General features: G+C 50.6%; 1 protein-coding gene and 1 pseudogene across 1 annotated transcript; both read left to right on the forward strand.

Moving 5' to 3' along the window:
* Nucleotides 1-7,908: 7,908 nt before the first annotated feature.
* Nucleotides 7,909-8,844, forward strand: LOC112957504 (olfactory receptor 14A16-like). The gene has a single exon (XM_026051155.1). It carries the CDS (start codon nucleotides 7,921-7,923, stop codon nucleotides 8,842-8,844), a length of 924 nt encoding a protein of 307 aa, XP_025906940.1. The 5' UTR covers nucleotides 7,909-7,920.
* A 2,457-nt stretch (nucleotides 8,845-11,301) lies between these two features.
* LOC112957505 lies at nucleotides 11,302-12,001 on the forward strand (annotated as a pseudogene).
* Nucleotides 12,002-12,692: the final 691 nt, after the last annotated feature.

Raw genomic sequence — 12,692 nt, forward strand, 5'->3', positions numbered from 1 at the left:
TAATAATAATAATAGTAATAAAAATCTGGTTCATGCTATTTTGATTCAGATATGTATCTTCTGATTCTGACCTAGAGGCCAGGTTGAAGCGGGAAGCCAGGCTTACCCCTGCATCAGCAGGGATGGGGGATCCTCAGAGGCTCCTCGCCTGACATCACTCAGATGTCCCAATTGCAATGAGGACACTTTGGTTTTGTGAGAGTCCCCTTTGGCACTACCCCAGCARGTGTTTAGTCACMACAGCCATCACATGGAGGCTTCAGCTTTTCCTGMGCCATGTGCAACCACAGCAGCAGGACATTCTCTGTCCAGGGCTGTTCTCCATCCTCCCAAACTCTCTTGCTCTGCTGGGATTCATGTAGAGGGCCTAAAYGCACTCCCAACATGGTGCTGGTTGGGTTGTGCTTCGTGTGCGTTCCTGGAGCACAGGCAGGGCCACGCCCTCCACTTCCAYATTCATTCCCGCTGYCACTGGTGGGAAGGTCCCTGGGAGGTCCCTGCTGATGGAGCAGCTGCAAGGCCAGCGCTGGCCCATGRCTGGGCCGGGYTCTGGGGCCGCTCCTGTCCCAGCAGCAGCGCGGCSGGCAGCAGGGTCTGCTGCCAACATGCRGGGAGGTCCCTGTGTGCCAGGAGCTGCCAGGGCAGCAGCAGGCGCTGCCTGGGAGGCCACACATGTCCCAGCTGCAGCAGGCACAAGGAGGCCATTGCGAGGACAGTGCGGGGAGCTCCCTTCTCTCCACAGGGCTGCTCTGTGCTGATGCGTGGGCGTCGGCTGGTGAGGTCACTGCTGCTGCAGCCCCTGATTGGCCAGGAAGGGCAGTGGGTGGGCAGGTGATGGTGATGTCAGCAGCCCCTCCCTGGGCAGGGTGGCTCTGCCCAGGACCCTGGTGTCCCTGCAGCCCGTGGCAGCAGCAGCCCCCGCTGGGCTGGGCGCGTGCGAGGTCCCTGCTGCCCCAGGAGCTGCTGGGCCAGCAGGAGGCTCCCACTGGGTGCTGGTGCTGAGGTCCCTGCTGCCAGAGCCGCTGAGGGGCCGGCAGCAGTGGTGGGGATAGCAGGGTTTGCTGAGGGGGACCATGGAGGGGCTGACACCTGTGGAGCTCTGGAGCCATAGGGAAAGGTAACTCCTTAATGAGGAGGAGGGAGACTGAGGACCTCAGGGCTCCACCTGCCTTTAGGGCATAGACAAGACTGGAAGAGATTGGAGACCTGTAACTTTCTGTGCAATCATGTTCTCCTTGGAGAAAGGGTGCAAAGGCGCTGACAGGATAGAGGGGCTTTAGCTAGTTGCTTTATTCAGCAGCGCAAGATCTTTTCGATTAAAAAAAACATGCACCGTTAACTGGCACAATTGTTATAGGATTCAGCTGATCAATTACTAAACAGGAATTCCATGGAGAAAGAAAAGAAAAATTAAACAAAATAAAGTAGAGGGAATTAAGAATTAAAATAGAATAGTGTTCTGCATGTTATAATGTTGCTTTACCCGGAATATACTCTGAATATCCTGGGGGCCTCTTCAACCTTGCAAGCAGTGACCTTAGCCCAGTGTCCCAGGTTCAGGGGAGGGAAGGGGTACTCACACCACACTGCAGCCGGAGGAGTTGTTCAGGTGTCATTCCTGATCCCTGCTCAGCTCATCACTGCTAGACTGTCCTGTTGTAGCCTTTGGACAGGAGGACATGACTGTGCTAGGGTCATCCTCACCAGATGGTCCTTCCAGTATCCAGGTGAGGTTGGCCGCTTATCAAGTGCTTTGCAAACGCATCAGTTCTTTAGTGAGTTGGCTCTTTCTTTGCAAATGTTAGAGAAGCAGGACTGTCCTGCCTCCACAGGATTTCCTCCCGCTTTTTGCTATTGGGGAAATTACCCAAAGTGTCACGTCCCTTTTCTGATAAGCTTTGCTGCCATCTGTCTGCAACATCAGCAGATGAGAGCTTGTGTACTTCAGCAGTTTTGTTCTTTCCTTTTTACTTCTTCATCAGTCCCTTCTTTTGCCAGGGCTCCAAAACTACAAGTAGAGAGGCAGTAGAGGGGAGAGGAGTCAGACAGAAGTTTGTGGGGACAGACCCCTGCATGCCAGGATCATCTCCTTTCTCCCTGGAGGAAGGAGAGGGGGGTATATTACCCAGAAAAGTGCAAGCATTTTCTCACTCCAGCCTTCACATGAATGCAGAAGATTGCCTGGAGACATGTGCACCAAGAGCAGCAGGAACTTCACTTTTTAATGTTATTCTCTTTGTTTCCCATGCCATCTTTCTGTGTCCTAACCTGGGTATACAGCTCAGGAGTTCTCATTCCCTAGTGGTGGTGGAGACGTGTCACCACATGTTTTCTAAGTAAAGCAGGATAAGTCAATGGGCAGCCTTATGCCAGACCTGGTCTCCAGAATAACATTTCCATAGTAAAAAGGAATCTCTTCTGTGAAATACCTCAAGTTTGGTCTTTCTTCTGAAGTTGAGCTCAACAATACACCAATACCCTCAAGGGATTGCAGCATGAAAGGGCCTGCTGCTCTGCCTGTGCCCTCTGTGGCTCCAGGGCAAGAGCTCAAAGTCCCAGCGGGATCTTTCAGGGACCACGGGCTGCATTTGGGGTTCATGTCCCTGGGAGCACAGCCAGTGGAGATGCAGAATGATCTCTGAATTGCACTCTTATGGCTGTTGCACAGGTGCCAGTGCTGGTGCCAGATGCCCACTCTTCTGGAAGGGAATGTGAGGCTCCATGAGAGCTCAGGGGATCTGCGGGGATGTCTAGGGGTGGGCAGTGAGGGCAGTCTCACCAAACACAGGACAGTCCATGGTAGAGTCGCCCAAATACCGAGCAGCAAATCCAGGCCTGCCTGGGAAAAAGGGTTCCTGGAGAAGCAGTGGAGACCCAGGGGTTCCCACAGTTGCATGGTTTCTATTAGCTGATTCAGGCTTGTGTTATCTGAAGATCATGATGATTTCCCGAGTCTTAGCAATTTTCGTCACTCCGGTGGAGTATGTTATCTTATCCTTTAAAGGCTTCCTGCTGATGCTGGACCCTCATTCCATCTTTCCACCCCCAACCCTAATTCATTGTGATCCCTCATGCAAATGAGTAGTTAATCGAAGCAGTTAGAGCCATTTCTCCACTTTATGTCTACACAGACACTTGCAGACACGAAAATGCCTCCTCTCAAGAAGTGAGGTCTCTCAGGGCAGTGGGTGCCTCTGAGATCCCTGTCCCTGGTCACTGATGGAGACGGTAGCTCTAGATGTACACATCCCTTTCAAAAGTATCTCGGAAGAATAGATTTTTTGAGTCTGCTTTCAGAAGCTTTCTGGAGGTAGAGACCCAACACCCTGCTGAAGGTAGGTCCCAGTACAGGTGCTCTCTTTGGGCCTTTTCCAGTGACATTTAGATTATCTGTGAGAATAGGAGGAGACTGGAGAACTTCTCTAGGTCGCTGTGCCGTAGTGTGGCCTCCCTCATGGTTTTGGATGTGTAAGAGCACAGTCAGCCTGGCCATTAACACATTATACCCTTCTTTTTGTCACAGTGCAGACTGTGTCTGTAGAGCAGATCCCATTTGGTCTCTCCAGTTCTACCAAGGCAATAACACACAGGAGGGCTCCAGCACAAGGACACCAAGATGGTCAGGGACAGGAGTGTGGTATAGGTAAGGAGATGCTGGGAGAACTCAGTCTGTTCAGCCTAGACCAGAGAATGCCAAGGGGGATATTCATGTTTTGCACAGCTACCTTGTGGAGGGCTCAGAGTAGCTAGATTTTCTTAGAGGGGCACATGAATGGTGTGCAGGGCAACAGTGAGTGAAGAGGGAAAAAAAAAAAAGAAAAAGAGAGAATATGGGAGAAAAAAAAAGAAAGAATAGAAAATTCTTCTTAGATGTTGAGAACCACTCTTTTTCTCCATGAGCATGTTCGATTTCTGGCACAGGGATCCAGAGAAATTCTCACATCTCCATCCTTGAAGATAATCTCAAGTTTACTGAAAAGGGCATTGGATTTCCTACTGACATCTCAAGAAAGCTACTCTTCAGAGACAGGGTCTGCAGTCTCTTTGCCTTTAAAAGTCCTCAGCAAACTTTCATGGTCTTTGGTAGGATAGAGATGGTGTGTCAGAAAAGAGCAAAGATACATCCTTACATACATACAGTCCTTAAGACATGCCTTCCTTCCAGAGGGCTTAACATTGGACATTGGTTCCTGCTAGGCTCCAAAACCATGGGTCAAGCCAGGTAGCAAATCTGGGGAAGTTCTTCCAGATCCCATGAATTTTGCCAACTTTGCTTCGATTGTCCACGAGGAAAGCCATTTCTCGGCTTGGACCTCACTTAGTCCTTGGGCTTTTCCATGACACCTCAAGGCAGTGTTTTCCCCTGGGTATCGTTCCTAGCCCCTGCCTCTCTTTGGGATCTGTAGAGCCCTGACACCCTGGGTCTCCCACACTTTTTACACTTGGTGCCTCAGGACAGGTCCACGCAGTGCAGCACTGCTGTCCAGGCTCCCATATGGAGCCTGTAAGGAAGTGACTTGCCTCAGGAGCTGCATTTCTACTTGTTCTGTAGTTCATCATCATGTCCTGTTCTGTCGTGTCCTGTGGCAGATCTTGAGGAAGGCAAACCCCATTCCTATTGAATCTTGTCAGAACYGTGGCTTTGCAAGGTACTGCAAAGGGAGGCACATCCTTCCTTCTTTCTTTGGGTTGCTTATTCCGCCTCTAGCAACCTGTCTGTGGCACAGGGAGGCCTGTTCTGCACCCTAGAGTCTCTCCTCTTTCTCTCCCTTGTCTTCTCCATGTCTCCTTAGTCTCCTGTATGCACTGGGGTTATGGGAAGGATTGGTTTAGGGAGCTCCCTTGAAGCCATGACAAGTTGTGGAGCTGAAGTCCTGATGCAGGAAGTCTAAGATGTGGCTGTTTCCCCTCCTGCTCCCAGCCTGAGGGTTCAGGAAGGTCCAGTGCTTTTGGTGTTGGTGCATTGGGTTTCCTTTGACATCCCCAAGTCCTGCTTGGGTCACTCTGAGTATGCAGGAAAATCCCTCCTCTCTAGGCTCTTGCATCACAGGTTTTTCCCTACTTTTGCAGAGAGGCACAGGTAGGTCTGTCATCTCCCAAAGCAGAATGTCCTGCATCATGACCCACGGCCTGCAAGAGCTCTGTGACTCTCCTGTTTGTCTGCGTCCTACTTAATTTGATAATTTCTAACCCCATCTTTATGGGACACGAGTTGGCCATTGTGAAACCGCAGTGCTGTGACTCCTCCTGTTTCTCTGTGTTCCCTCAGAGACCCAGCTGCTGATTTGCACTTCAGGAAATTTAAAGCTTGCTCTGTCTTTCAGAAAGGCTGTCCTTTGTTTTAAGTGGACTTCATCATAGGATTTAGCCTACACTCGAAGAGCACAATTTGTATTGATGAAATGATTTCATGCTTTATTTCTTTTTCATTGCAATTGAGAAAAAAAAAAAGAGTGTTTAATTGCAGCTAGTTCTCTAAGGGAAGCAGGTAGGAGCTGGGGCAGATGAGGTGTAACCTTTTCAGCTGCTGACTTCAGAAGAAGAGAAAAACTTCTAACAAGAGTGATGGAAGTCCCAGGTGGCTGATGAGGGAATGGCAGGTTGGGAGAAGGGAGGAAGTGTCCCTACAGTGATTGAGGTCTGGGCCACTCTTTTTCCTACATGTCCAGACTTCATTAGGAGTCATTCTGAATTGATTCCACTTGGAGAATGCTGCTGTCGATTACTCTTAAATCTGAAAAAGAGTAATAACGTAAAATGCTTTAAAGCAGAAATTCATGTATATTATTGATGTCTCCACCGTTCAGGTATACCCTCCAAACTTCTACAATTAGCCATGTGGGACTTCATGAATGCTACAGGCAGAGCYATGGTTTGTGAGGGATTTTCATATTTTAATGAGCCCCATGGTGTATTTGCTTCTGAGCCCCTGAACTTCAGTTACGGTGAGGAGACTGAACAAAACATTCAAAACTTCAAAGTCAAAATCAACCTCCAACATTTGGTTGAGTTTTACCTGGTCCCACAGATAATTGTCAACAGAAAACACTCCCCAGGGGCTGATTAGAGCAGAAAATTGTCCTCACTGATAACAGGTAGGCAGGGGAAATGTGCAGGTGGCTCTGATGCCACATTAACCCTTGATGTGTTTTATGAGGCCAAATGTCCGGGCTCGGTCACTAAGCTTCTGAGAAAAGGTTTGTTTCCTCCACATTCTCCAGGTCTTCCTGTGGACAGTGTGTGGGTGGGGGTGTGCAGTGCTCAGTGCAGGACAATGATATGAGACCTTTCAGGGTGTCTCTGTTGGTGGCAGAGACAACAGCCATACCAAGAGCATGAAGACCTGGTGGTGTCTGTGAGCCCAGGCAGTGCCTTTGTCTGTGTCCAGCAGAGCCTGTCCTATGGTGGTTCCTACCTGCAGCTGTGTCCATGCACCCTGTAGACACCCAAACAGCTTCCACAGCCCTGGAGCCCCAGAAAGCCCTGGAGGCTGCTCAGGGGACAGAAAGTGTCCCGTCTCCAGCTGGGTCCCTGCTCCTGAGCTGGGCCTGGCTYCTGGGACTGYGGGAGCCCCTGGCAACGTGGCAGGTGCTGCAGAGAGACAGCTCTGCCCAGGAGCAGCTCCTCTTAAAGGAGCACCAAGACTCAGGGCACTGCCCGCAGGCACCAGGCTGGGATGAGTCACTCCTCAGTGAAGGACAGTTGGGAATGGGAGGATGAATGAGAGCTCCTTGCAGGGAGAAACTTCCCAGCCCATGACACGGTAAGTGTCTGTCTGCAGGACAAGAGTGCTGTGMTTCCTGGAGGGCTCTTTTGAACCTGGCACCTTCCCCAGCTGATGGGGTCTCTCAGGGTGTCTCTCCCAGCTTCTCTTGCTTGGAGCTGGDGGTGCTTTAGAGCAGGGATTTCCATCCAGACCATCAGAGGGACAGGGCATGACGGCTGCCTTCTCCCCAGGACGGTGCAGGRGTGTGAAGCCAGCGAGTGCCCCCAGTTCTGCATGGGCTGTAATGCCGAGCAGTGTCCCTGCGCCCCAGGGTGCTGTGTGCCCAGGGCAGTGAGTGCCACCTGTGAGGGTCAGCACCCACCCTGCCTGGGAAATCCCCATGTGCTGTGGGGAGAAGCTCTGGGTGTGAGGAGAGACCCCCATGATGGCAGGTTCATACTGTGAAGGGGCCTTTTGAAGAGGACAGTGCAGGCAGTTAATGTTAAAGATGAGGAGATTCCCTGTGTCCTTGTGGTTGTGAAGAGCTGGGGGTGTATGGAAAGGAAATGCCAGGTGATAGCAGGAACCTGACCCTCTAGYCCTTTCCATGGAGAGATGTGTGAGTAACCTCCGGAAGCCCCTGTGCCCTGCCCTGACTGCAGACAKCACCAGCATCCCCTTGTGTGGCCTCAGCAGGCTCTGTGTGACCCTGGTCCCTCCCACCCGCATACACGGAGATGTCCCTGTCCAGCGCCCTGCTGTTGGATCCTGCTGTAGGGCAGAGAGAGTGCCCAGGGGGTGGGATGGGGTGTGTGGCASTGWCAGGGAGAAGATGTGGGGGAGAGGAGCAGCTGCCAGCAGGAAAAGCTCCATCCGTGGAGACAGGATCAGTGCATGGGAGGGAACTAGAAAGGCAATTGCTGTGAGAAGGGAGGATTTGGATCAGCCTTGGTCAGTCCCTACAAAGCAGATGTCTTCTTCTCGGSAAAGGCCTGTGTCTCGTCTCCCAGCCCTCAAGTCCACGGGGTGCCAGTCATGAGCCCTGTCCTTGGTGGAAGAGGATTTGGGTCTCTGTAGTCTGTTCCCAGTGCATGAGGAGGGGACTGAGGGACTGTCATGAGATATTGTCGCTTGTTGACTAGATGATACGTGTAGATATTGTCTAATTTGTTGATGCCTTTTCCTCATTGGACAGTGCTGTGAACCAAGAGCAAATGTCCAACGGCAGCTCCGTCAATGAGTTCCTCCTCCTGCCATTTGCAGACACACGGGAGCTGCAGCTCTTGCACTTCTCCCTCTTCCTGGSCATCTACCTGGCTGCCYTYSTGGSCAACGGCCTCATCATCACAGCCATAGCCTGCGACCACCGCCTCCACACCCCCATGTACTTCTTCCTCCTCAACCTTTCCCTCCTTGATCTGGGATCCATCTCCACCACTGTCCCCAAATCCATGGCCAGTTCCCTCTGGAACACCAGGGCCATTTCCTACTGGGGATGCATTGCACAGGTCTTTCTGTTTGTCTTTTTCATGTCAGCGGAGTATTATGTTCTCACCATCATGGCCTATGACCGATATGTTGCCATCTGCAGACCCCTGCACTATGGGACCCTCCTGGACAGCAGAGCTTGTGTCAAAATGGCAGCAGCTGCCTGGGCATCTAATTTTCCCTATGCTCTCCTGCACACTGCCAATACATTTTCCATATCACTCTGCCAAGGCAATGCTCTGGGACAGTTCTTCTGTGAGATCCCCCAGATCCTCAGGCTCTCCTGCTCAGATTCCTACCTCAGGGAAGTTGAGCTTCTTGGGGTTAGTGTCTGTTTAGCTTTTGGGTGTTTCATCTTCATTGTGGTGTCCTACATGCAGATTTTCAGAGTTGTGCTGAGGATTCCCTCTGAGCAGGGCTGCCACAAAGCCTTTTCCATGTGCCTCCCGCACCTGACTGTGGTCTCCCTTTTTCTCAGCACTACAGCATTTGCCTACCTGAGGCCACCCTCCATCTCCATGCCATCTCTGGATTTGGTTGTAGCTGTTCTGTACTCAGTTCTGCCTCCAGCACTGAACCCTCTCATCTACAGCATGAGGAACAAGGAACTCAGGGATGCACTGAACAAGATGATTCAGGGACAGCAATAAGCTGTCCCTCCCTCAACTCATTTAATATCCAATTCCTCTCAGACAACTTCCATGATTTGGGTATTCTTGCTGTAATAATGATGTTTTTGTACTAGTTTCTGAAGTCATCCCACTTTTCCAGAGTGGGATGTGTCTTTCTGTCCCAGAAGTCTTCTTTAAATGTGTCTATCAGCATGTTAGAACTGTCTTCCCTCTAATAAAAGTGCTTGTTTTCAGTGCAGCTTGTATCTTGGGCTCTTCCTCCAAAGCTGCTGCCAAGAATTTGCTCAAGGACTTTCAGCCTTAAAAGCACTTTTTGCTTTTTTGGGTCTCTTCATGCCCTCAAGGCAATGAGCTCATGGGGTGTTGTGTTAGGAAATAAGGGCTGGATTCATTTCTCGCTTGTGGGTACTCAATGCTCTTGAAGGTGACGAATGGCCAAGTAGAATCTGCCTGGGACTGTCTCCCATATGGTGGCAGATGGCCACAGTGGGGACCTTGCAGGCCACACTTGCAGTGGGGACCTTGCAGGAAGGGAGGTGCAAGAGCCATTCATGATACCTTACACTTGAAACCACGGTCTGGATGTAGGAACACCTGCACACAGCCTGAGCCRTTTGAAAGGCCCTGTGATTGCTCAGAGCATCATTCAAAGCCACAAGCCCCTCGATCTGGTGTTCTCATTTGCAATGATGTCTGTCCAGCTGGGGTTGTGTGCAGGGCACCAGGGCTGGGAACCCCAGTGCTCCTCATGGCTCCACTGCAAAAGAGAAACTGCCAGGGCAGCTCTCCCAGTGCTGTCCACAAGCTCTTGTCCATGCTCCAGACACGCCAGGGTGAAGACCAGGAGGTCCCTCAGGCAAAGCTGTGCCAGCCTCGGGGAGCTGCCCGGAGCACCAGGACGGGCAGAGCACTCTCCTTGTAGAGCCCTGTCCTGCGGGGAGGGTGGCCAGGCACCAGGGGACTGGCGCCTGTGTCTGCCGGAGGTCACTGTGGGACCTCTGCATGGGAGGTGAAAGCAACAGCCCCTGCACTGCAGCCTCCCCAGCCATGACCCCTCACTGCAGCCCCCACTGCTGTTCACCCCTGCCCCTACTGACCTGACACCCCCCCATTGCCCTGGCTCCTGTCACGTGTCCCCACACCCTTAGGACCAACAGTGCAGCAGGAGCTGGCACAGCCCTACAGCCTCTATTGGCCTCCAGGCCTCCCCGCCAGGCATTACAACCATCTTCTATTAGGACAGGAAAGAGGATCTGGGGAGTGGTGGGCTGATCTGTGACATCTCAGTCCCTGGGATGTAAATCATTCTGTGAGCTAGATCCAGCTGCATGAAGGGGTAGAGAACAGCCAAAGCATCAAGGGAAAAGAACTGCCTTGTCAGGACGGGAGAGCCCCAATGGGATCTCACATACAGAAATGATCTCCACTGTGCCAAAAAAGAGATGTAGACTGTATTGATGGCTCTGCTGACTGTGCTCTCCCAAACACAAATCCATGATGGTGGCCAAACCATGGCCCAGGGAACCGGAGAGGTTCTCAGATCTCCTCCTATCTCCTCTGATCCTCAGAGATAACTAAACTTCACTGGAAAGGGCCCAAAGATAACTCCTCTACTGGGATCTGCCTTCAGGACCTGAGACTCTTAACAAAGACACCTGTGGATGTGGAGCTGTCACCTCCACTGCTCACCAAAGACAGGTATCTCAGAGACATCCATCACTCTGAGAGATCTGACTTCTTGTGAGGGACATCTCCCTGTCTACAGGGGTCTGGATAGGCACAAAATGAAGAAATGGCTCTGACTGCATTGATTTACTCCCCATCTCTGAGGGAGGGGAATCAATTAGGGTCAGGGATGGGAAGATGCAGTGAGGGTCCAGCTTCAATAGATAGCTTCAATAGAATCTCCTTAAAGGAGTGGTGGAGTGAGCTTACTCCATCCAAGTGACTAAAGACCCAAAGACTCAGGTGATCATCAGGACCTGCACAGACTGCAAACCTGAATATCAGCTGAAAGAAACCATCAAACTGAGAATTCCTGGCTTGCAKCAGGATGCTCCAAGGAGGGAACATGGTCACCAACAGTCCTCTTCTAGAAGGACCTAAGGCTGAAAGGCTGGGCTCTGGGAGGACAGCAGGGCTCTCTCCAGCTACCTCCTCCCGTGCTCATCAGCAAAACCCTGGGACTGTCACTCAGCTTCACCACATGGCACCCTGCACTCTAACATAGTGCTACACCCATGCCACCACCTGGCTCCATCATAGAGCACCCTGCACTCCAACACCCTTCTGCACCAGGGCCAACCCCTGGCTCCACCACAGGGCACCCTGCACCAGGAATATTTGTGTCTGCATTATACTGAAGCAAGCAAGAGMGCAAATAACAATGGAGATACCCTCCCCTGCAGACTGTGACATTCTCACACTTACTTCTTCATGCAGCTCTCTCAGCTGAAATCAATACTGAAATCAGGCATGGGACCAAGAAATGAAGCTGTASTTGCTGAGTTCATCCTAGAGGGTTTCTCAGGCCTTGCTCAAAGACTACATCTCTTTCTCTCCCTGATCCTTCTACTCACATTCCTGACAACAATGACAGGCAACACTATGATCATTTTTCTCATGTATGTGCATCACCGCAAAGTCCCATGTACATTTTCATCAGCAGTCTGGCATTTCTCAAAAATGGTTTATGTCCTCTACAGCCCTCATATTGCTGGCCATTCTGAGCTCTGGGAGAACAATCTCCTGAAGCATCTGTTTTGCCCAGTCCTGTTTCTATTTTCCCCTGGACTGTGCAGATTTTTCTCTCCTTATTAGCATGGCCTTTTACTGCTACCTTGCCCTCCACCAGCCTTTCCATTACGCTGCCATCATGAAGTAGCAGCTCTTCACCCACCTGGTGATTGCTCTGTGGGTCACAGCCTTCGCTCTCTTCACTTACCACCTGGTCCTGCTCTCAAAGCTGGCTTTCCGTGGCCTCCAAAAGAATCACCACATCTTGTGGGACAGCTATCCCTTATTTAAACTGTCCTGCTCTGATACCAGCCTGCTTTGGAAAGCAGACTCTGTTTTGATGTTGTTTATTGTGCTGGGTTCCTTATGTTCAACCATGGTTTTACACTGACTTTTACTCCAATTCTGTTCTTTGCTGAAGGAGTTCTTGATGAAATAATGGGAATTATTTCAAATTATCTCAAATACTATCACTAGATCTAGAATGATAGCTCTACTGTCATTATTTTTGTGTTCATGTTTGTCAATAAAATGATATATTCCTCCCAACCATATCTTGATTGGCATGTACTGTTGAGAAGGGGAATAATCCCGTTTTCACTTTATCCCTTGTTTTCACTTTATCCCTCCTTTTTTTTATTTTTTTTTTTTTTTTTTTTGAATTCCATGGGGGTACAAGGAAAGCACACAGGAATGGAAAGCACTCCTTACCATCTGAAAGGAATTCTACAAGTGAGAACTGTTTACAGCAAATGTATTTCTCCTCTGCGGTTGAACCGCCGAAGTACCAGCTCAGTGGTCTTCATGGTGGAGGAAGAGCCTGTGAGGAGCCATGCTGGGTCTCCATGGTCATCAGGAAGAAATGACCCTCTGGGAAACCCTCTCCCCATCTGTGTGGGCAGTGGCTCCTCTGGACCAGGCTTCAGCACTTCTCCTTGGTCTCTTGGCAGAGGGACACTCTGGGATCCCCAGATTTTAAAAATCAACCCTTTTATTTTTCCTGCTCAGATAGTCACATAATGATGGTACCAGCTGGATTTTAGGGACTCACAGAGGAAAGGAAAATCACTTTTATTCTTAAGGGTCAAAGGACACTTGCAGTGTCTCTCATTCTCATTCATCTGGAAATG

This window comes from Nothoprocta perdicaria, unplaced genomic scaffold (genome assembly GCF_003342845.1).
Source record: "Nothoprocta perdicaria isolate Ctin4 unplaced genomic scaffold, notPer1 scaffold_722, whole genome shotgun sequence".
Taxonomy (NCBI): Eukaryota; Metazoa; Chordata; class Aves; order Tinamiformes; family Tinamidae; genus Nothoprocta; species Nothoprocta perdicaria.